The sequence below is a fragment of the Chiloscyllium plagiosum genome, unplaced genomic scaffold (genome assembly GCF_037043375.1).
Source record: "Chiloscyllium plagiosum isolate Xiang-an unplaced genomic scaffold, Cpla_swu_hap1 HiC_scaffold_17, whole genome shotgun sequence".
Taxonomy (NCBI): domain Eukaryota; kingdom Metazoa; phylum Chordata; class Chondrichthyes; order Orectolobiformes; family Hemiscylliidae; genus Chiloscyllium; species Chiloscyllium plagiosum.
In genome coordinates this window covers 12,977,631-13,003,351 of record NW_028270155.1, presented here as the reverse complement: position 1 = coordinate 13,003,351, position 25,721 = coordinate 12,977,631, and the positions used below count along the sequence as shown (strand labels likewise).

Sequence of the window (25,721 nt, the reverse complement as noted above, 5' to 3'; positions counted from 1 at the left end):
TATTTGAGCATAACACCCTTTGACTCATGGTGATCCTGCAGTGTCCCCTCTTGATGGGGGATATTAATGACATATTTACATCGAATATCAAAGCAAACTGACAGCATGGAAGGCAGCCACTCTGCCCATTATGCCCAATGAGCAATTCACTCAATGACTTTCCCCAGCCTTCTCACCCATAATCTTGCACTTCCTTCTTTTTCAAAAGACAGTCTAGCTCCCTTTGGAATACTTCAGTTGAAAATGTGTTGCTGGAAAAGCGCAGCAGGTCAGGCAGCATCCAAGGAACAGGAGAATCGACGTTTCGGGCATAAGCCCTTCTTCAGGCTTATGCCCGAAACGTCGATTCTCCTGTTCCCTGGATGCTGCCTGACCTGCTGCGCTTTTCCAGCAACACATTTTCAGCTCTGATCTCCAGCATCTGCAGTCCTCACTTTCTCCTCAAATACTTCAGTTGAACCTGTCACTGCTTCACTCTTAGGCAATGTGTTCCAAACCATGAAGTTTTCTTCATATCCACTTGTGCTTCCATGCTTCCTCATTCTTGATCCTTTCAAAAGTGGGAACAGTTTGGCCTTATCTACATCTGTGCAGCGCCCTTCCATTTCCGTTGTAATGGTGGATAGAAGTTATTATAATGGAAAGCATTGTCAAGGAGTTAGAGAGAAGTCAAATTCTTAATCTGTAAATATTGGAAAGGAGGAAAATGGAGAACTATTTAAGAAGAATAAGGGAGTGTGGCCAGTTGGAAAGCTCTTTGAAAGAGCTGGCATAAGCTTGATGGACTGAATAACCTCCTGTACTTCATGAATATTGTTTTAATAATTTCCATTTAGAACCAGCATGAAACCTTCCATCTCAGGGATGTGTCTATATGTAGTTGCTGAGTTGAATAAAACTTGAGTGGTGCTGATAAAGATACATTTGTCAAAGATTTTCATAGAAACCCTTCAATATGGAAGCAGGCCATTCAGCCCATCGAGTCCACCCAGACCCAACTCACTACCCTATCCCCACATTTCCCATGGCTAATTTACCTAACTTGCATATTCCTGGAGGCTATGGGCAATTTAGATTAGATTCCCTACAGTGTGGAAACAGGCCCTTTGGCCCAAATCCACACCAACCTTCTGAAGAGCAACCCACCCAGACCCATTCCCCTACATTTACCCCTGACTAATCCACCTAACACTACGGGCAATTTAACATGGCCGATTCTCTTAACCTGCACATCTTTGGAGTGTGGGAGGAAATCGGAGCACCCGGAGGAAACCCACGCAGACACGGGGAGAATGTGCAAACTCCACACAGACAGTTGCCCGAGACGGGAATTGAACCCGGGTCCCTGGTGCTGTGAGGCAGCAGTGCTAGCCACTGAGCCACTGTGCCACCCTATTTTGCATAACCAATCTTAACCTGCTTAACCTGCCCATCTTTGGACTGTGGGAGGAAACTGAAGCACCAGGAGGAAACTCATGCAGACACAGGGAGGATGTGCAAACTCCATACAGACAGGTGCTAGATCTTAGAATCAAATCTGGGTCCCTGGTGCTGTGAGGCAGCAGTGCTAACCACTGAGCCACTGTGCCACATCTTGCATGCATCAGGATAATTCCTGATGAAGAGCTTTTGCCTGAAATGTCGATTTTCCTGCTCCTCGGATGCTGCCTGACCTGCTGTGCTTTTCCAGCACCACTCTAATTTAAATTCTCAAGAAATGCCAGGTTAAGGGAAAACAATGTATTGTATGAGAGGGGGATGCTTGACAGTTTGATGAGGATTCTCTAATTTAGTCGAGACAGAGAATGCATGAATTAATGATGATTGATAGTCAGATTTTATTAAATGGTGGAGCAGGTTCAAGGGACTGAATGGCTTACACCTGCTTGCTCACATGCAAGAGGGAATGGAGTTTTTAATTACACACCCGCATCATTTAAGATGGTCAAAATGAAAGAAGAAATTAGTAAAGCTCTAAAGTATAGTCTAAGCACTTGAAAGAGCTAAATAACTACTTAATCAGATCAGAATGGAAGAAAAATGAGAAGATGCATTTATGAAAATTGCATCAACCTATTCTTTAAGAGCTTTGCAATGTGTCCACACATGTACCTCACTTAATGTTCACCAAAATTTTAATATGTAACTTCTATAATTACCTGTCAGTAATAATGCAGGAGGAACTCTCTCGTTAAATATGTAACAGTATTTAAGGAAATGAAGACTTGTATTTAGATAGAATCTTTCATGATTTCAGGATGGCCTGAGGTGTTTTAGAGGGAAAAAGTGAGCACTGCAGATGCTGGAAACCTGAGTTTAGATCAGAGTGGTGCTGGAAACGCAGAGCAGGCCAGGCAGCATCCGAGGAGCAGGAAAATCAAAGTTTCGGGCAAAAGCCCTTCATCAGGAATAGAGGCAGGGAGCCTCCAGGGTGGAGAGATAAATGGGAGGGGGGTGGGGCTGGGGAGAAGGTAGCAAAGAGTACAATAGGTGGATGGGGATGGGGATGAAGGAGATAGGTCAGAGAGGAGGGTGGAGCGGGAAGGGAGATTGGCAGGTAGGACAGGTCCTGAGGATGGTGCTGAGCTGTAAGTTTGGAACTGGGGTAAGGTAGGGGGAGGGGAAATGAAGAAACTGGTGAAGTCCACATTGCTCTGTGGTTGAGGTGTTCTGAGGCGTTCTTCCTCCAGGCGTTGGGTGGTGAGGGAGCGTCGGTGGAGGAGGCCCAGGACCTGCATGTCATCAGCAGAGTGGAAGGGGAGTTGAAATGTTCGGCCACAGGGTGGTGGGGTTGATTGGTGCGGGTGTCCCAGAGATGTTCCCTGAAGCACTCTGCGAGGAGGCGTCCAGTCTCCCCAATGTAGAGGGGACCGCATCGGGAGCAACAACCAATAAATGACATTGGTGGATTTGCAGGTGGAACTTTGATGGATGTGGAAGGCTCCTTTGAGGCCTTGGATGGTGGTGAGGGAGGAGGTATGGGTGCAGGTTTTGCAATTCCTGCGGTGGCAAGGGAGGGTGCCTGGACGGGAGGGTGAGTTGTTGGGGGGCCTGACCAGGTAGTCACAGAGGGAACGGTCTTCGTGGAAAACGGAAATGGGTGCGGAGGGAAATATATCTCTGGTAGAAAATATGAAGAACTTGCAAACTGTAGTCACTGCTGAAAGGGGGGAAGGTTGGCTACACTGTGCACAGCAAGGTCCCACAAGGTGCCGTCTATTAACAAATAGGTAATCTCCATTCCTGTCTTTGATTGAGGGATTAATATAGACCAGGACACTCAATTTAACATCTCTATTATCCTTTGAAGTAAGGCCATGTAGCCTTTAGCATTCGCCTCTGAGGACGGAATAGTGGGAGCCTCAATTCAGTATCTAATCTGAAAGATGACATTTCGAATTCTGTAACCTCAGTGATATCCTGGAAGTGGCAACCAAGATTTTTTTTTTGAGCTCAGTCTTCCTGGAGTGAGACTTGAACCTTCTGAGTCAGAAGAAAGAATGCTACCTGCTGAGGTAAAGTTGGCCCCTGAGATGCAGGACAAAGTCTTTGGATAAGAACTGATTAATAATAATATAGATGAATTAGTGTGGGCTAGTAGAATGTGAAATTTCTATCTATTTATCACAATGGGAAAAGCTACCTTATTATTTCAATAGACACACAGTATTGAGTCCCACTTTCTAAACCAGCTGCACAATATTATAGTGTTTAATGAAGTATTTCTGTTGAAATTACCTGTTAGGAATTTGAATCTGGTAAGACCTGACATGAAAATCCCTTTTTGCACAGATAGTTTCCTATAATAGTAGAGTTTATTGGATGTGTTCCAAGATCTATATACTGCGTTTCATTTCCGATTAGAATTTGGAACAGAACTGAAGGGAACTCCTGGCACAGAGTTACAAAGGGAAGTCCTCCTCCAAGTACTTTATTGTTCTGCTACATTATTCTGCTGCCCTCCAAAGGTCATGTTCAGGATTTCACTTGTTCTCCTGGTGGTGACATCTGCAGAAGGAATCACCACATCTGCTATGCCCAGTGAGCTCTCAGTGTGCTGCACCCTGCATCTATTACTGCCCTCCAGAGATGCACAGGCCCTGACTTGAGAGTGATTATGTTTCATTGATGGCTGTTTCACAAACAGTGAATCCTGGTTATGCTTCATTCACCATGGAAGCAATATGTTTGCACCGGTATATTTCTAAACTACAGTTGAAAATGATCCATGTGCAGGTTTGACTGAATGTCAACTATGCTAGTCCCGTATTACGAAGAACAAATATCAAAGCACTCAGGAGATGAACGAATGAAGCCTAATGAGAATGATACCAGAACTGAGAGGATATAACTATCAGGAAAGGCTAGGGGTTATTTCCTGCAACAAGTAAAGGCAGAGTGGTTGTCAAATAGAATCAATAAAATAATGAATTATTTTTCATGTGGTAAAGTTGTCACCTGTGAGATATTTCTGTCATGAAGGGTTTGTCTTATCAGGAAAGATTGAGCAGGTTGAATCCATGGGAATTGGATTTTAAGAGGAGATTAAGGAAACATACAACCTTCTAAGGATTGATGTTTAAGATGAAAGTGGAGAAGTTCTTCCCTCAGAGGGTGGTCAGTCATGAGAATTCTCCAGAGTGGACAGAGTTTTGGATAGAAAGCAGTAAAGGCTGGGTTGTTGAATATATTCAAGGTTGAATGAGATTGATTCTGTTTTGACAAAGGAGTTCAGGGGTTTATGGACTCATATTTCTTATTTAATCTAAAACCAGGCACCAAACATTTAAGATACTCACTTACATATGTAACAAGGAATCTAAACTAAACCAGAGACCGTTTAGAATGCGCCACTTATCTGCATAGAATAGAGATGTATTACACAGTTACATTTAAGAGGAGTTTAGAAAAGTATACAAGGGAGAAAAGAATGGAAGGATTAGATAAAGAAATTTGGAAATAGGTTCATGCAGTACATAAACATGAGCACAGTCCCTTGGGACTATGGAGCTGTTATTGTGTTGCAGTTTCTATGTAAGTAGAAGACAAAGTCCCACAAACCAACAATAAGAAAAGTCTTAGAAGCTTCTCATATTCACTGATGCATAAACAGACAAACCACACATTTGTGTCTTTATCCACAACTGGTTTTTCTGGATAAGACAGTTATAAAAACTATGAGTAGGCAATTGAGCCTCTTGAGCTTGCTCCACCATTAAATATGATTTAGGCTGATCTCATCTCAGCTTTAACTCCATTTTCCTGCCCACTCTCCATTACCCTTCAAACCCTTTACTAATTAAAAATCTGTCCATCTCCTCCTTGATTTTACTCAACATCCTAATATCTAATGCAACCTGGGGTAATGAATTTATGACACTTTGAGAGAAATAATTTCTCCTCAGCTCTGTTTTGAATCTGCAACCCCTTATCCTACAACTATAATCTCTTGCTGTAGGTTATCCCACATCAGGAAACGTCCTTTCTATTTTTATTTTGTCAATCCCTTTTAGCATCCTATGTACCTCAATTACATCTCCCCTCATTCTTCTAAACTCCAGAAAGTATAGCTTAAACAGTTCAAGCTGTCTTCATAAAACAAACCCCTCATCTCTTGAACCAATCCAGTGAATCTCCTCTGAATTGCCGCTAATGCAGTTACATCCCTACTCAAGTAAGGGGACCAAAAGCATACACAATACTCTAGATACGGTCTCACTAATGCCTCATACCTCTTTCAGCAATGCTTCCTACATTTAAACTCTCTTCCTTCAGCAATAAATGACAAAATTCTATTTATCTGTCTTATTGCCTGCTGTAACTCCATTCTAGAGATGAGGGGCTTTTCTTATGAAGAGAGATAAGCTGTTTCAGCTGTACACTTATGCGATTCGTGCACCAGATCCCTCTGCACCAAAGGGCTTCTGACGTTTTCTCTCCACTTAGTTAATAGTCTCAATAAAGAGTAGAGCTCTATGTCAAACTTGACTGACCAACAGATTCTTCCTCTCTTGCCGCCTGTCATAGACATGCTGGAAGGATTTACAGGTTGTTAGAGTTTTATTTGGCCATGTTATGAGAGTGTACCTGCTGTGCCTTCAAGTCCTGAAGTGGGGACTTCAACCAATAGCACCTAGCTCAAGGGGCAGTTCTGCTGTCCACCTTATCACAGGACTTCCTCAGCAAGAGATAAATGTCTAATTAATCGACACCTTCTAAAATTCATAGGAATGTTGCAACACAGAAAGAAACTATTCAGCCCATTGTGCCAAGCCTTCGGCCCTTTCCACCATATCCTTGTAGACCATTGCCATCCAAATAATCACCCAATGTTCTCTTGAATCTGACTCTACCACATTTTCAGGCAGTGCGTTCCATACCCTAATGACTCACTGCGTGAAAAATAATTCTTTCTCATCTCACACGTGCTTCTTTGACAAATCACCTTGAATCTATGCCCTCTCACTGTTATTCCTCTTGCAAGCTTAAACACTTGAAGTGCTTTGGGTTAGGGAGGATGAGAGTTGGCCAGGATACTAGCAGGTGCCTGAAACCCCTGTGACACAATGGTTCTATCCCTTCCTCTGAGCTAGAATCTCCAGGTTCAAATCCCACTGATCTCAAAGTATATCAAGGTACATCTGATTGAAAACATTTTCCAGAAGAATTTTGTGCTTTTTTTTCTGAAACATGACTTGCATTGACTCCAATGCGCTATCAGAACCTCTGTTTCACCTCTTGTCTGAAAGATGACACTTCAACAATGCAGCACCCCATCACTACTGCCTTAAACTTTCAGCTGTTGCTTGCTTGATTTGTTCAGATTTCTTTTGGTTGAACCATGCCTTTCAAATGAGCAACCATCAGTGCCCATTCAGTGCTGATTGACAAAGCTGAGTTCAGACATCTCAGCAGTAACTCTGTGCTAATGCTAAGAGCTCTGTCAACTTCTCCCACTCGACCCAACCCCCATATCCGATCCGGGTGGGGATCCCTACTGAGATCAGGAGCTAATCCATACATATAACTGGGTGCAAAACTATATCCTGCATTGTCCTCGGTGTAAGAGTGCTACCAACAAAGTGTAATTTGAATTAACTTTGGGGGTGTTTCTAACATTGCTGCCAGTACATTTGATTTCAGGAGGCTCACTCAAGCATGATGCAGCAAAGCTAATTCTCATTTCCACAGAATTACCATTGGACCATACAATTAAGCCTCAAAAGCTTTTGAAATGTCACAGTGGAATAATATTTAATCAAAAACAAAAACAAAATTGATGGAGAAACTCAGCAGGTCTGGCAGCATCTGTGGAGAGAGGAACACATTTAATGTTTCAAGTCAAGTGACCCTTCAGAACTTACTAGACTTTGGCCAGAGAGTCAAAGAGATGTATGTCATGGTAACAGACCCTTTGGTCCAACTCATCCATGCCTACCAGGTATCCTAAATTAATCTAGTTTCATTTGCCAGCACTTGGCCCATATCCCTCTAAACCCTTCCTATTCATATATCCATCCAGATGCCTTTTAAATGTTGTAATTGTACCAGCCTCCACCTCTTCCTCTGTCAGCTCATTCCATACACATACCATCCCTCTGTGTGACAAAGCTGACCTTGGGTCCCTTTTATATTTTTCCCTTCTCACCTTAAACCTATTCTCTCTATTTTAGAATTATAGGTGCTGAAGATCAAAAATGAAAACAGAAATTGCTGGAGCAACTCAGCAGGTCTGGCAGCATCTGTGAAGCAAAAGCAGAGTTAACCTTTAAATCCAGTGCGGTCCCCCTACTATAAGATTCTCCTACCCTGGGGAAAAGACTTTGATCCAGGGTCCACGCCCTCATAATCTTATAAACTTCTATAATGTCGCCCCTCAGCCTCTGACGCTCTGGGGAAAATAGCCCCAGTCTATTCAGCCTCTCCATATAGCTCAAACCCTCCAACCCTAGCAATGTCCTTGTACATCTTTTCACAACATCCTTTCTATAGCAGGGAGACTGCACTGTGTTCAAAAGGCTAACTCTGCTTTTGCTTCACAGATGCTGCCAGACCTGCTGAGTTCCTCCAGCAATTTGTGTTCTTGATTCAGACCTCCAGCACCTGCAATTCTTTCTCTCATTTTAAAAAACCTGTTTGAGCTCCGTCAGTGGGATGAATGGTCACAGAAGCTGCCTTCTTGAACTGCAACTGTCCATGGATAGTAGGCCCAGCCACAGGTCAGAAGGGAGTTCCTGGATTTTGAAGCAATGGAAGTGAAGGAACAGCAATGTAGTTTCCAAGTCTGGAATGTACCCGAATAGTGTTTAAAAGTCTCATGTGCTATTCAAAGTATGGCATGGAAATCTCCTGGCATCCTGCTCAATAGATTTACCACAACAGTGCAAAGAAACACTTGTATTTCATCACCTATAAACCTGAAAAAGCACATCATAGCCAGTTAAGTAGTTTTAATTTCATTTGGTTACTGTAGCTGTTCGGGGAACACAGTAGCCAACTTTGATAATCTGCCCTGGCGATGTTGGTTAAGGGATAAATGTAAGCCCAGTTTACTGGAGGGAGCTTACAAATGTACAAGGGAATCAACCATTTGGCCCCTCGAGGCCACTGCAACATTTCTTAAGGTTGTGCCTGATCCAATTGTGACCTCAATTTCCTTTTCCCTGACATCCCTCTCAAGAACTCAATTCCGTTGTTAGCCAAATATCTAACTACCTTGACCTTAAAAAATATCCAATCACTGCCTCTGCTGGACGAGAGAGCCCCAAAGACTCATGACCCTCTGAGAGTTAAAATCTTACCTCATCACCTCTTCAATAGGATGTTCCTTATTTTTAAACTCCCTGCTTAATTCTAGACAATTCATAGAATCCCTATAATGTGGAAGCAGGCCATTTGGCCCATTGAGTCCACACTGACCCTCTGAAGAGCATCCGTCCCCCATACCCATCGCCCTACCCAATCCCAGTAATCCTGCATTTCCTACGGATAACCTACCTAGCCTGCACATCCCTGGGCACTATGGTCAATTTAGCATGGCCAATCCAGCTAACCTGCATAGATTATGAGGAAACTGGAGTACCTGGAGGAAACCCATGCAGAAAAAGGGAGAATGTGCAAACTCCACACAGATAGTCGTGCACGGGTAGAATCGAACCCAAGTCCCCAGCACTGTGAGACAGCAGGGCTAACTGCTGAGCCACCAAGCCACCCAATTACAAGGGGAAACTTCCTTTTGATATTTATCATATCAAGTCCCTTCTGGATCTTTGTATATTTCAGTAATGTCACTCCTATTCTTCTAAATTCCAATAAACAGAGGCCCATCTAGTTCAACTTTTCTTCATAACATACTCCCTCATCCCAGGAATTAGTCTAGTGAACCATCTGTGAATTGCTTCGATTGTGGTGGTGTCTTTCCAACAATAAGGAGACCTAAACACGGCACTCCAAACATGGTCTCATCAATGCGACAATCTCCTACTCTTCACAATAGGGCCCTCTACCTAAGCAGGAAAGTGAGTCCTTGGTTTAATATCTCATCTGAATGGTAGTACAGTGGGCATGGATGGCATGTTTACAGTTCTGGAATGGGACATGACTTTGAATTCAATTTGAATTGAATGGTAATCACTAAACTCACAATAAGTGTCCATTTCTGTGGATTAACTTCCTTGAGGCTTTTTCTGACCAATATGATGGATCATTATTTACATGTTAGTCCTCACGCTCTAGCACTTTTCCCTTTTGAACCCAATTGATGGCAGCCGTCTTTTGTCTCCAGTGTTCCAAGACGTGTGGAAGGGGGATGAGGAAACGTGTCATCTACTGTAGAAGCACGAACCCTACGTCAAAGCCTCATGCCGTACCAGAGAGTCTGTGCAACCAGGAAGTGAAGCCAAAGAGTCAGGAGATGTGTGTGCTCCGGCGCTGCCCAAAGAATGACAGACTCCGTTGGATCACCTCACCGTGGACCAAGGTACTCAAAATCATTTAGACATAAGAAGAGAGGGCATGATTTTGTGGGCAGTAGACTCAAGGGTAGGAGTTCATAAACTACTCAATAGATAGGTCGTTGAGTATCAAGGGGATCAAGGGTTATGGGTAGAAAGCGAGAGAATGGGGTTGACAAACCTATCAGCCATGATTGAATGGCAGAGCAGACTTGATAGGCTGAATGGCCTAATTTCTGCTCCTATGTCTTATGGTCTTACTCAGTTCAGTCCAGGTATTGCTGAAGGGAGGCACATTGTGGGACGTTGTGTATCCAGCGATACAGTGACACTAGGATTTTGTGGTATCCAGCAACAGGCCATTCAGCCCATATTGGCCTTCTTTCACCATATTAACATTGGCTTTTATTCTTGTCTCCCTTCTGTACCTACCTAGCCTCCCCATAAACAAATCTCTCCATGATTAATCAATCCTTGTGCAATCTTATATTGTCGTCTGCTTGAGGGGACAGAGTCAGAAGCCACATGACATCAGGTTATAGTCCAACAGGTTTATTTGAAATCACAATGGGAACATGCAAACTCCACACAGACAGTCACACAAGGCTGGAATCGAACCCGGGTCCCTGACACTGTGAAAGCAGCAGTGCTAACCACTGAGCCACCATGCTGCCTCCATCAGTATTGAGCTGTTACTCTTTCCCATTCTCCTGAGACTCCTGTGGGTGGATGGTGGCCATTAGAGTCAAAATGAAGAAAATGAGAAAGTGATGTAGAGAATGGGTGGAAAGTATGTGGGTTCTGGTCACCTCATTAGCAGTTTGCTCTTCCTGCCAGATAACAGACTGGAGATGAGCTCAGATTTGAGACAGAGGCAAGCTTTACCGTATCTGTGGAGTTTAGAAGAGTTAAAGGTGACTTCATTGAAATATATAAGATCCTGAGGGGATTTGACTAAATAGATATGAAGAGGATATTTCCTTTTGTGTAAGAATCTCAGAACTAGTGGGCATAGGATTAGGGTGAGAGGGGAAAGATATAAAAGAGATCCAAGGGGCAACTTTTTCACACGGAGGGTGGTATGTGTATGGAATGAGCTGCCAGAGGATGTGGTGGAGGCTGGTACAATTGTAACATTTAAGAGGCATTTGGATGGTTATATGAATAGGAAGGGTTTGGAGGGATATGGGCCGGGTGCTGGCAGGTGGGACTAGATTGGGTTGGGATATCTGGTCGACATGGACGTGTTGGACCGAAGGGTCTGTTTCCATGCTGTACATCTCTATGACTCTATGACTCTAATCTCAAATCAGGTGCCATAGTTTTAAAGGGTCACTCATTTATGACAAAGATGAGGAAATCTTTTTTTCCGCTGAGGCTTGAGAGTTTGGAATTCCTCTCTTCACAAGGCAATGGATGCAGAATCTTTAAATATTTTGAAACCGTGGTAGCTAGATCCTCGATTACTGTGGGGATTATCGGGGCTATGTGAGAATGTAGAGTTGAGGTTAAAATCAGATTAGCCATGATCTTATTGAAGGGTGAGGTAGACTCAAAGGGCCAATTGGCCTACCTTTGTTCTCTCATTCGTTTGGCCGAACTGGTCCTCACCCTTAACAATTTCTCCTTCGAATCCTCCACTTCCTCCAGACCAAAGGGGTAGCCATGGGCACACGTATGGGCCCCAGCTATGCCTGTCTCTTTGTTGGCTACGTAGAGCAGTTGATCTTCCGTAATTACACCGGCACCACTCCCCACCTCTTCCTCCGGTACATTGATGACTGCATTGGCGCCACCTCGTGCTCCCGCGAGGAGGTTGAGCAATTCATCAACTTCACCAACACATTCCACCCTGACCTTAAATTTACCTGGACCATCTCTGACACCTCCCTCCCCTTCCTGGACCTCTCCATCTCCATCAGTGACGACCGACTTGACACTGACATTTTCTACAAACCCACCGACTCCCACAGCTATCTGGATTACACCTCTTCCCATCCTACCTCTTGCAAAAATGCCATCCCGTATTCCCAATTCCTCCGCCTCCGCCGTATCTGCTCCCAGGAGGAGCAGTTCCACCATAGAACACACCAGATGGCCTCCTTCTTTAGAGACCACAATTTCCCTTCCCACGTGGTTAAAGATGCCCTCCAACGCATCTCATCCACATCCCGCACCTCCGCCCTCAGACCCAACACCTCCAACCGCAACAAGGACAGAACGCCCCTGGTGCTCACCTTCCACCCGACCAACCTTCGCATAAACCAAATCATCCGCCGATATTTCCGCCACCTCCAAACAGACCCCACCACCAGGGATATATTTCCCTCCCCACTCCTCTCCGCCTTCCGCAAAGACCGTTCCCTCCGTGACTACCTGGTCAGGTCCACGCCCCACTACGACCCACCCTCCCATCCTGGCACTTTCCCCTGCCACCGCAGGAACTGTAAAACCTGTGCCCACACCTCCTCCCTCACCTCCATCCAAGGCCCTAAAGGAGCCTTCCACATCCATCAAAGTTTTACCTGCACATCCACTAATATCATCTATTGTATCTGTTGCTCCCGATGCGGTCTCCTCTACATTGGGGAGACTGGGTGCCTGCTAGCAGAGCGCTTTAGGGAACATCTCCGAGACACCCGCACCAATCAACCACATCGCCCAGTGGCTCAACATTTCAACTCCCCCTCCCACTCTGCCGAGGATATGGAGGTGCTGGGCCTCCTCCACCGCCGCTCCCTCACCACCAGACGCCTGGAGGAAGAACGCCTCATCTTCCGCCTCAGAACACTTCAACCCCAGGGCATCAATGTGGACTTCAACAGTTTCCTCATTTCCCCTTCCCCCACCTCATCCTAGTTTCTAACCTCCAGCAACTCGAGCCTCTGACTTGTCCGGACTTGTCCGACCTGCCCAGCTCCTTTTCCACCTATCCACTCCACCTTCTCCTCCCTGACCTATCACCTTCATCTCCTTCCCCACTGACCTATTGTACTCTATGCTACTCTCTCCCCACCCCCACCCTCCTCTAGCTTATCTCTCCACGCTTCAGGCTCTCTGCCTTTATTCCTGATGAAGGGCTTTTGCCCGAAATGTCGATTTTGCCTGTCCTCGGATGCTGCCTGAATTGCTGTGCTCTTCCAGCACCACTGATCCAGATACTCTTGTTCCTTGTTTACATGTTTGTACAGCATCATTCTCAGTATTCTTGACAACATCAGATGCATTGGGCTCCAACATGTCTAGACCCTTGATGTGATGCACCATTTTCTTTATAAGATATGGGTGCAATCATTGGCAATGAGGAGACACCATGACACTAGTGTGTTCTTTTCTCAATCAGGTCATGCACGGAGAGATTTTAAATTAAGAACCCTATACAAGGTGTGAGCGAACACATTATGTACCTTTGTAAAAACAAGCAGCGGGCTAGTAAGGGAATGTGGAAATTGAACACCAAGCTGTTGACCCTAGGAAACATTGAGGAGCTCAAGAGGGACTACGCAGGTTGGAGAACCGTGAAGCCCCTCTTTGAGTCCCCAGCAGACTGGTGGGAAACTGTAAAAGGGAACATCAAGAGGTACTTCATTCTCAAAGGTGTTCAAGAGGTGAGAGAGAGGTGGGGAAAAACTGTCCCAACTCCAGGAAAGTATGCAGAACCTGCTCCTGCTGCAGATGATGGAGGTCGATGTCACGGAGGCTCTCCAGGAGGTGAAGGGCCAGCAAGCCTTGCTCTTTGCCTCGGAGGCCTCCAAGATAATCTTCCGGTCCAGGGTCCACTCCGTGAAGCAGGACGAGACATGCTCATGTTTCTTCTTCCAGAAGGTGCACAAAGAGAGCTCTGTGCTCAGCAGCCTGAAGGAAGAAGATGGCTCGGTAACGTCATCTCAGGCTGACATCATGAGGATCAGCAAATCCTTCTATGCCAGTCTGTATGACTCGAAGCCAACTGACAGCGCAGCCTCCCAGTCATTCCTGTCCTCTATCACGGAGGTCTCAGATGACAGAACATGGGAGAGGCTGGACCAGCCGGTATCTCTGGATGAGCTGACCAAGGCCCTCGGATCCTTCGAAAAGAATAAAACTCCCGCAAGCGACAGCGTACTGGTCGAGCTCGATTCTGCTCTGTGGGACTTGATTGGCCAGGACCTGCTGGAGGTGTATATTAGTATGTTTCTGGCAGGTACCATGAGTGAATCCATGAGGAAAGGCATCATTGCCCTCATCTACAAGCGGAAGGGGGAGAGGGAGGAACTCAGAAATTGGAGACCAATCTCACTATTGAATGCGGATTACAAAATCTTGGCAAAGGTCATCGCCAACCGGGTCAGGTCTGCTCTGGGATCGGTGATCCACCCTGACTAAATCTGTGCCGTACCGTGCTGGAAGATCGCTGAGAGACTCGCACTCCTCAGGGATACAATCGCCTACGTGCAGGACAGGGGGTTGGACACCTGCCTGATCAGCCTGGACCAGGAGAAAGCCTTTGACAGGATATCACACATGTATTTGAGAGATGTTCTCTCCAAAATGGGCTTTGGGGAGGGAATCTGCAATTGGATCATACTGCTCCACACCAACATTTGGTGGGAATCAGATAGCTTCCCAGTCAGATCTGGAGTCAGGCAGGGATGCCCTCTCTCTCCTGCCTTGTTTGTGTGCTGCATAGAGTCATTTGCCGAGTCCATCAGGAAGGATGCGAGCCTGAGAGGGGTGACTATTCCTGGCAGCAGGGGCCTACAGGTTAAGGCCTCCCTGTACATGGATGATGTCGCCATTTTCTGCTTGGATCAGCTGTCTGTGCACAGACTCTTGTGCAGATGTGACCAGTTTTAATGGGCCTTGGGGCCAAGGTAAACCGAGGCAAGAGCGAGGCCATGCTCTCCGGGGACTGGGCCGACCAATCCTTCATCCCCTTCACTGTCAGGACTGACCACCTGAAGGTGCTGGGTATTTGGTTTGGGGGGTCTGGGGCGTGCGGCAAGTCTTGGGGGGGAGGTGTACCAAGAAAGTGAGGCAGAAATTGGGCAGATGGAAGCTACGATTGCTCTCCATCGCGGGTAAAAACCTGATCTTCAGGTGTGAGGCACTGTCAGTGTTGTTATATGTGGCACAGGTCTGGCCTATTCCCAGAACCTGTACCGTCGCAGTCACCCGGGCCATCTTCCATTTTATATGGAGATCAAAGATGGACTGGGTCTGAAGGGACTCGATGTACAAAGCTCTGGGCAACGGGGGAAAAAAAACCAAATGCCACCTTTGTGTGTGGCTGCATCAAGCTGTGCATGGTTCCCCAGTACGCAAACACCAAGTGTCACTACGTACTGAAGTTCTACCTGTCCCCGGTTTTGCGAAGGATGGGCCTGGCCTCGCTGCCACGGAATGCACCAAGTAGTTGGACCGTTCCGTATCACCTGTCCTTCGTGGAGAAATGTATGAAGAAAAACACCTTTGACCACAAGTCCATCAGGAAGTGGTCAGCATGTAGTGTCCTGGAGACCCTTCGGGAAAAGGAGAGAGCGGATCCTATCGAGCGGTTCCCTGAGCAGACTGTCAAAGCCATTTGGCAGAATGCCTCATCGCCAGAACTTTCCAACAAGCACCAAGAGATGGCTTGGCTGGTGTTGAGAAGGGCTCTGCCTGTGAAATCCTTTATGCACGCCCGGACTCTCACCGGACGGGGGTGACGAGACTGTCACACACCTCCTTCTGGAATGTGCCTACGCAAAGGAAGTCTGGAGAGGAATGCAGTGGGGTTTGTCGAGGTTCGTCCCGAGCAGCGCTGTGATGCGGGACTCCGTGCTCTACAGTCTGTTCCCCGGGATGCACACCGAGATGAACATCAACTGTGTCTGGAGGATCATCAACTCGGTGAAGGACGCTCTCTGGGCGGTCTAAAACCTGTTGATCTTCCAGCTGAAGGAGTTGACCCCGACTGAGTGTTGCGGACTGGCACATTCCAAGGTCCAGGACTACGTGTTGAGGGATGCGCTGAAGCTTGGATCAGCTGCCACCAAGGCGCGGTGGGGAAAGACCACCGTGTAAAGTCTGCCTGCCTAAGCACAGGGGGCGATGCAGTAAGGGGGCTCTGCTGATGCCTCAGCTCAATGTATGCATAGTAAACGTACAGACCTGTATATATGAATGATTACTCGATCTCTGTATGCAAAGAAATGGAATGTTTACGTATGTATGGCATGACCAATTGTACAGATCATCAAAATATTTTTATGAATAAAGTATATTTTTGAAATAAAAATAAAGTATCTTTGTGAAAACTGAGTCAGATTGTTTCTCAAATATAAAGTGTTGTACTCTGACATGGTGTGTGTTTTGCTTTGTGTACAGTGCTCGGTATCCTGCGGTCTCGGCCTACAGAAACGGGAGCTAAGATGCAGCGAGAAAATCCTGTCAGGAAAACACATCGAGTTTCCCCAAAGACGATGTCGTCACTTGCCCAAAGCACATATCGAGCTCGAACGGGTATGTAACCTCGGAGACTGCCCAAAACGCTCCTTGGATCAAATACCCAACCATGCTGGATCAGCTTGGTATGCATCACCATGGCAACAGGTAGGCTAATTGAAGCTCTATTATTGGATGTAGTATGTAGCATTGAAGTGTTCATTTCATTAATGGGAGTTTTTGGAAGGACCATTTTCTTCACAGAATTGACTTGCCCCATCCCTCCATTACCTTTTGGTGTGGACTTGTCAACTCCTGAAGATTGTTGATTATTTTGCATCATTGGTGAAGCTCTTGTGAAAAAAGGACTTGGACTCATACCTGTTCCTCCTCCTCTTCTGTCCCTAGCAATTGTGGACCTGATGAAAAATGGCAACTTCACCTACGCTAGACCAACAGGCCAGCTGGTGGATGTGGTCTGTTAGTGCTTTCCAGGTGAAGGTGGAGATGTCAAAAGGCAAACTTTTCCCAGCTGTTGTACAGATGAGAAAGCCCGAACCCAAACGGAATGCCACAACATGAGTTACTGAACAACATTGTGTAGGGCCTCACTAATTAGCATGGATAAGGATTGGTTAGCTAGCAGGAGGCAAAGAGGAGGAAAGATAGGGTTGTTTTCAGGTTGGCATGCACAAAAATGATTCTGATTTTAAAAATACCACTTTTGCTGCAAAGTGCATTAGGACATCCTGAAACCGTGAAAGGAGCTAAATAAATGCAAAGTCTTAATTTTGTTTTCATGGCTTCCAGTGTGGTCCTATTAACTGAAGACACTTCTCGTTCTCCTAGTGTACGGTAACATGCGGGGGAGGAGTCCAGATGCGTACGGTGCATTGCCTGTGGCAGGGGCGGCCTGCAGTGGGATGTTTAGCACATCAGAAGCCAGCAGTTTCGAGAGCTTGTAACACCAGCTTTTGTCCATCTCCCAGGAAAGGTATGGTTCTTCATTGTCCACCTGCCTGTCAGATGTTCAATATTAGCTCTGCTTCACTCTGTTGTCTCCCCAACATATGTGTACTGTTCAGTTGTCCCCTCACCTAACATTAGTCAGATGTTTAAATTGATCACCTCACTCTAAAATTATGTTTCTGCTGGTATTCTCATCTGCTTCTGCTGATAGCTCATTCTTTCACTGAATTCCAGTCTGATGCTGACTTAAAAGATTCAGAGTTCACTTCTTGGACTTTGCTGAATTGATAAACTTGGGTTATGGTTAGAGTTTGTCATAACCTCTAATCCTGACCCACCCAGGGCTCAAAAGGTAGGAGCTATCTTAACAGGTTCTCTGCACCAGCAGGGTCAGGGCAGCAGTTGCATGATCACACCACCATTTCATAGTTTGCTCTAATCCACATGCCATTCTGTTTTGCAACTATATCCTTCATTGATGCTAGTCAGAAATGTAGGACTCCCACCATCTGCAAGACTCAAGTCAGGATTGTGATGGCTATATCCTCCATTAACCTGGATAGGTGCAGCTCCAAAAACACTCAGGAACCTTGACACCAGCAAGGACAAAGTGCCTGCTTGATAAGCGTCACATCCACAAACATTCACTCTCTCCAGTGGCAGCACTGTATACCATCTACAAGAAACACTTAACTCACCAAGGCTTCACCAACAGCACCTTCCAAAGCTCCCACCACCATCATCTAGAAGAGCAAGAACAGCAGATACCTGGAATCACTACCATATGCAAGTTCCCCGACAGATCATTGGAAACATATTGCTATTCCTTCACTGTCACTGGGTCAAATTTCTTGGAATACCCTCCCTAACCACACTGTGAACATAGAACAGGCCCTTGATGTTGTGCTGGCCTTTTATCCTATTCTAAGATCAGACTAACCTACATATCGTTCATTGTATTAACTTCCATGTGCCTATCCAAGAGTCGCTTAAATGTCCTTAATGTATCTGACTCTACTACCACTGCTGGCAGTGCATTCCACACACCCAACACTCTCTGGGTGAAGAACCTGCCTCTAACATCTCCCCTAAATCTTCCTCCAATTACCTTAAAATGATGCCCCCTTATGATAAACCAAATCATCTGCCGACATTTCCGCCACCTCCAAAAAGACCTCACCACCAGGGATATATTTCCCTCCCCACCCCTTTCCGCCTTCCGCAAAGACCGTTCCCTCCGTGACTACCTGATCAGGTCCACGCCCCCCTACGACCCACCCTCCCATCCTGGCACTTTCCCCTGCCACCGCAGGAACTGTAAAACCTGTGCCCACACCTCCTCCCTCACCTCTATCCAAGGCCCTAAAGGAGCCTTCCACATCCATCAAAGTTTTACCTGCACATCCACTAATATCATTTATTGTATCCGCTGCTCCCGATGCGGTCTCCTCTACATTGGGGAGACTGGGCGCCTCCTAGCAGAGCGCTTTAGGGAACATCTCCGAGATACCTGCACCAATCAACCAAACCATCCCGTGGCCCAACATTTCAACTCCCCCTCCCACTCTGCCGAGGACATGGAGGTCCTGGGCCTCCTTCACTGCCGCTCCCTCACCACCCGACGCCTGGAGGAAGAACGCCTCATCTTCCGCCTCGGAACACTTCAACCCCAGGGCATCAATGTGGACTTCAACAGTTTCCTCATTTCCCCTTCCCCCACCTCATCCTAGTTTCAAACTTCCAGCTCCACACTGTCCCCTCGATTTGTCCGGACTTGTCCGACCTGTCTAGCTCATTTTTCACCTATCCACTCCACCCTCTCCTCCCTGACCTATCACCTTCATCTCTTCCCCCACTCACCTATTGTACTCTATGCTACTTTCTCCCCACCCCCACCCTCCTCTAGCTTATCTCTCCACGCTTCAGGCTCTCTGCCTTTATTCCTGATGAAGGGCTTTTGCCCGAAACGTCGATTTTGCTGCTCGTCGGATGCTGCCTGAATTGCTGTGCTCTTCCAGCACCACTGATCCAGAATCTGGTTTCCAGCATCTGCAGTCATTGTTTTTACCTCGTTTTTGCCCCCTTATGATAGCCATTTCCACCATTGGAAAAGTCTCTGGCTATCCACTCCATCTATGCCTCTCGACATCTTGTACACCTCTATCAAGTTACCTCTCATTCTTCTTTGCTCCAATGAGAAAAGCCTTAGCTCCCATTACCTTTCTCCTTCAGACATACCCTCCAGTCCCACAGCATCCTGGTGCATCTCCTCCACATCCTCTCTAAAGCTTCCACATCTTTCCTATAATGATGAACCAGAACTAGACACAATACCCCAAGTGTGGTCTAACCAGGGTTCTATAGAGCTGCAGCATTACCTCGCAGTTCTTAAACTCAATCCCCCTGCTAACAAAAGCCAAAATACCATACGCTTTCTTAACAACCCGATCAATTTGAGTGGCAAGTCTATAAACATGGACCCCAAGATCTCTCTGTTCCTCCATACTGCCAAAAATGCTGCCCATAGTCAAATATTCTGCATTCAAATTTGACCTCCCAAAGGGAATCATTTCACATTTTTCCAGGTTGAACTCCATCTGCCAGTTATCAGTGTAGTTCTGCATCCTGTCGGTGTCTTGTGGCAATCTGCAACAGCCCTCCACACTATCCACAACTCCACCAACCTTTGTGTCATCGGCAAACTTACTAACCCACCCTTCCACTTCCTCATCCAAGTCATTTATAAAAATCACAAAGAGCAGAGCTCCCAGAACCAATCCCTGCGGAACACCATTGGTCACCAAGCTCCAGGCTGAAAACTTTCCATCTCCCACCACCCTTTGTCTTCTATGGACAGCCAATTCAGTATCCTGACAGACAGGGATCCCTGTATCCCATGTCTCCTTACTTTCTGAATGAGCTTACCATGGGGAACTTTATCAAACTGTGGCTGTCCCTACATCCTCTGTACTGTAGTAACTGAAGAAGACTGCTCACCACCACCACCACTTCGTCAGGGACAGTTAAAGAGAGGCACCAAGTACTTGCCCAGTATTTGACACTCGCATCCCTTGAATGAATTTTAAGAAAGACATGGGTGAGGTGCAGTTGCTGCATCTGTGAAACTGGGTCTTGCAACAAATGGTTGGAGATGCCAGTGTTGGACTGGGAAGGACAAATTTAAAAATCACACACCAGGTTATAGTCCAATGGGTTTACAGAAAAACCTCTAAAGTACACAGGCAGGGAGTATTTCACTCAGTTAATCGAATTCTGGATAATCGAATGCTGAATAATATAGTTTAGCCAAGCATTGGGACCTTGTGATCTTGCCAGATAATCTGATATTCGGATAATCGAATGGCGGATAATCGAGGTTCCTCTGTATTTGCAAGTACTAGCTTTCTGAGCACTGCTCCTTCATCAGGTGGCTAGTGTGCGAGGATCATAGGACACTGAATTTATTGTAAAAATAAATTATGTCCTCTGATCCTGTCCCACTAGCCACCTGACGAAGAAGCTGCGCTGTGAAAGCTACTGCTTCCAAATAAAACTGTTGGACTATAACCTGGCGTTGTGTGATTGTTAACAAATAGTTGGCATTTTTTCAGTGTGTAGGAAATAGGTCAAAACATTTCATGCTTTTAAAGATGTAAGCTACCTTCTTCCCATGTTTATATTTTCTTATCTATTCTCTTCAAAGATCTCAACTGCGTTGACTTCTTCAGCTGGTGTCACCTGGTCCCGCAACATGGTGTCTGCGGTCACAAGTTCTATGGCAAGCAGTGCTGCAAATCCTGCAGCAAAACCACTCGATAGCATTCGCTGGAGAAGCCGCCACCCTCTGATTTCTGCCTTCACCCTTAACCGCATTCCCTCCCCTCCCCCTTCCCTTGACCTCTCCCCCCCACATGACAACATTATTTATTAGTCCCAGTCAAGACATGCTGATCCACATGCATTGATCAGGACCAGCAAATGGACAGACTCTGGACTCCTCGATGGAGGGGGGTTTGGCGGCTAGTCTGGGCAGTGGACTTGATGGGACAGGTGTCGGCCCCTCCCAGACTGGGTGCACACGTAGCTTGAAGGACTCATGCTACGGAGAGGGCCGGATTATCAACTGGTGTTACACAGACTTTGAAATATTGCAGTGTTCACCATCCAAATCAACTTCACTTGGTGGGAGTTTCTTTTTCACATTTTAATTTGAGGACCCAGCTGGATACATTGAATCATCTTCAGAGCTGAGAATCAGGTGATTACCTGGGATATAAAAATATATTTTATATATATATATATAAATATAAATATTAAAAATGTGCATTACCTTTTTAAACAGAAGTATTTAGAATTTTTTTTCTTTCTGGACTGCCATTGTATGTGTATATAAAACAGATCATAAAGCAAGAGCCAGTGGACTGGAGAAGCTTTATGACAAAGAGCTACAAGACAATGCACTTACCGATGGAAGGAGTGTGACTGTTTTCATTGTCATAACGATGGTAATATTAACCCTTCATGGTGCTAACTTCCAGCAGGAATCTCAGCTGGCCAGTCAAACTGTTACAAAGCAGCATTACAAACCTTGCTCACCTACAATATTAGAGCAGCCTCATACTGCAAGTATCTGTTTGTTAAGATGGGCAGAACGCACATGTAAGATTATCAAGGTTGAGGGTAATGCAAGGGGAAGAGACTAATTAAATAACTGAAGGGTGCAAGTGCAATTCTGCCGATTTTCAATTCATGTTTACAATGTCATTGTTGCGTTTGTTTATAGAATTGGAAAGCACAGATGGAGGCCACTCAGCCCATCGTATCTGTGCTGGATCAGTGAAAGAAGGTTATCTCACACCCTATTCTGTCAGTTCAGGTACAATGAGAAAATGCTTGGAGATTGTGCACTTAACTTCTCTCAGACTCCAAACCTCAAGTGGAAATTTAAACGATGCACTATTGAGCCCAAAGCATACCCAGTTGCTGTCATATGGTTTGAGATTTCTCATCCACTTTGCTTTGCAACTTAGATTGATGTGGGGCATCCCTGATTAACTCAGCAAGGGCTCAGAACTTCAACTAGTCCTGGGGCACCTGGCATGTTCCACAGAGAGGAATTTGGAAAATACTCTTGACATCATTCAAAACAATAGCAAGCGACTTTTGCTGGTTTTCCCAACACAGGGTGACTCCAAACTCGTTCACGCACAATCATTCAACAAAAGGTCATCTATATGAATTACAACATTGAAAGGCATCTGATTGAGTATATGAATGGGAATGGTTTAGAGGGATATAGGCCAAATGCTGTCAAAACGGGACTAGGTTAATTTAGGATATATGGTCGGCATGGGTGAGGTGGATCGAAGGGGCTGTTTCCATGCTGTACATCTCCATGACTCCATTCTTTTCTCACTCTTAAAGCACTCTCTATGATTGCCAGGATTCAAATGAGATTGCCTGCCTTAGCAGATGGGATTGAGATTGACAATAAATGTTGGCCCAACCAGCGATGTCCTTATCTCAAGAATGCACATCAAAAAAATCTCTGCTCTCATCCCTGATTGGTGACGCAGAGTGTATAGCCTCCAAATGCATGATGGTCTCACAGCTAACTGAAAATTAAAGACCCTTTATCACCCAAATTAGCATCTACCTTTTCTCTCATCTCTATTTTGATCACAAAAAAAGGTTCAAAGAAATATTGAACAGCTTTAATGTTGCAATCATGTTCCTCAAAGCTCTCTCGTAAGTTAATTATTAATGAGTGGCCATGTTGGACTAACATTGGTAACCATTGGATTAATCCTATGAGCTTGAGTCTAAACATCAAGGGGATGACTTTATTCTTGTTGAGTTGGCCAGGGAATGGGTACAATTTCCTGCTCTCTTGTTCATTTCAGTTTTTTTTCAATAAAATTGTCTACAGAAAGAATACCATCTCCTTGAGCCATCAGTCAGTGACAGATTTTGACACGCAATAGCAGAGCATTTGAAACATTATGAGGTCATAAAAGGTGATAGTGAATGCCATTTCTCCTTTTCCTAGTTATCACATCACTTTTCCATTGGAATTTCCAACAGGGAACTGAAATCAGGCAGCCAGCCTCCTCCTAACCTCCAATACCATGGCCCACTGTTGTTCCTTTCCCCTCATGCCTTGGTAGCTTTCAGTTAAATGTATTTATCCTACCTGCCTCAGCAATTCCATTCTCACCACTCGCTGGGTGAAAGCATTTTTCCTGTATTCTCTATTGGATTGATTGCTTACCACCTTATCATCCCTCCTACATGGAAGCATTTTCTCAACATCCACTTTGCCAAACAGTTACATCGTTTTAAAAGCCTCAATTCAATTACTAACCACCACCACCACCCTCCCCCACTGCTACCCAATTAGCCCCCACCAGTCTTCTACAACCCCACTGCGACCCAATTAGCCCCCATCAGTGTTCTATACAACCACCACTACCCAATTAGCCCACACCAGTCCTCTCCCCTCCACCACTACCCAGTTAGCCCCCACCAGTCTTCTCCCCTCCATCGCTACCCAGTTAGCCCCACCAGTGTTCTACACCTCCACCACTACCCAATTAACCCCCACCAGTCTTCTCACCCCCACCAGTCTTCTCACCCCCATCGCTACCCAATTAGCCCCCACCAGTCTTCTCACCCCCATCGCTACCCAATTAGCCCCCACCAGTCTTCTCACCCCCATCGCTACCCAATTAGCCCCAACCAGTCTTCTCTCCTCTAGAGCTCAGGCTTATTCACTGTGCTTTCTCTGACAGTGACTGCTGTTCCATTCAGATATATTTGAAGCACACGGCCAAGGGTTAGAATGCAACCCACAATGGATAAGGAGAGACTGTTACGACTCATCATCCTCTGAACAAGAGTCACACCAGACTCAACACATTAACTCTGTTCCTCTCTCCATAGATGCTGCCAGATCTGCTGAGTTTCCCGAGCACCTTCCCATTTTGTTTCAGATCTCCAGCATCCACAATATTTTGCTTTTAACTGGTCTGGATCCAAGTGTGTTTTTTTAAGAAAAAAAGCAACATGAGACACAAATGCTTCAATTCCATTTACCCTCTTGCTAAACATGTTGGAGTTTAAAGTAGGATGAAATTCGTGTTGTACTAAATCTGGATAGGATCAATATTTTTGGCACTGGGGGCAGTGAGGCTGTTATTTTTAATCTCACCAAGGTGAAAATTAAGCATTGGATTGAAACCAGTTTAGTTTACTTCTGCTTGTCATTCATCTGACAGTAATTTATGTATTTTATATCTGATTGTCTGGTTACAAGGTTAAAAATTGCCTTTTTAAACAAAATAATTTGTTTATTGTTACCCCTTGTACATTTTTTTAATTTATTAATAAATTCATGTAGTGGATTTCGCAATGTTTAAGCCAAGCAGGAACACAAAATTATTGTATTGATTGCAATATGTTGCTAAAAGGAAGTTTTTAGTTTGCTTATGTGCATTAATACTGTAAGTATTATTTAATTTTTGTAAATGTTCTTTTGTAATAAAAATGCATTCACAGATTAACTTGTTTGCAGGATTGTTTTTATAACCCATTGAAATGAGAGAAAGTAACCTGTTTGAGCAGAGTGGGGGAAGCTTTACTTATAATCTGGCTGACCGGGGAGTGTTCAAACTACATGCTGAGAGAGATGAGTAATTGGGGTACTGAGTAGGGAATGGCTTCGCCAGTTGGGAAAACCTAAATTAATTGACCTGTTAAGATTGACCCATAATTTCTCCTGCATTCTCTCATTTTTCTTACATGACTCCCAATATTCTCCATCGCTCTGTCTGCCTCAAATGTTATTGTTTCCTATTGGCATTCATCATGATTCAGCAGAAGTTTCAGGTAAAAGGATGTGGATTGCTAGCACACATTCTAGGTGACTTGGACAACATTGTCCACACCATGCCTTCAATGATCCGTCTTCTCTCATGGCACCAAGATCTTCACCTCCTCTCCTGTCTCCCCCGTCATTCTGCTCTGTTGCACTCTGACTGCCTGTTTTTGACATATGTCACAGATGAACCAGACTCTTCAATGATTGAAGATCAAAGCTCTTACCCAAAAATCCCCTGCTCCCTTTCCGATGGCTTCTCTGTTCCCAAGCTAAACCAGAATTTGCAAGACCTTGGCTGTAGACTTCCTCAGTACTCATTCCATTTCATTCTGCTGAAACTGGCATCCTGTTTATTTGGAGATGAGATTTCTACCCTGGTTAGAGTGAGCATGGTTGAGCACAACAGCGCACTGCAGAAACTATTGGCAGTGCAGTTGAGTCAGAGCTAAGTTTCTCACCTGATCAGAGTCTGATCCTGGCTCTGCCTCCTCTTTAAAAACCTTCTTTGCATTCTC

General features: G+C 45.3%; 1 protein-coding gene across 3 annotated transcripts in view; it reads left to right on the top strand.

Annotated features, from left to right (window-relative positions):
- Positions 1–24,883, top strand: part of adamts18 (ADAM metallopeptidase with thrombospondin type 1 motif, 18) — a 266,551-nt gene extending 241,668 nt beyond the window's left edge. For all 3 annotated transcript variants that reach the window (XM_087995705.1, XM_043706550.2, XM_087995706.1), the window contains 4 exons: positions 9,785–9,979; positions 16,302–16,526; positions 17,208–17,352; positions 21,031–24,883. In XM_087995705.1, coding sequence (XP_087851831.1) covers positions 9,785–9,979; positions 16,302–16,526; positions 17,208–17,352; positions 21,031–21,146 — 681 coding nt within the window. In that variant the 3' untranslated portion in view covers positions 21,147–24,883. The remainder of the gene's footprint in view (positions 1–9,784; positions 9,980–16,301; positions 16,527–17,207; positions 17,353–21,030) is intronic.
- Positions 24,884–25,721: the final 838 nt, after the last annotated feature.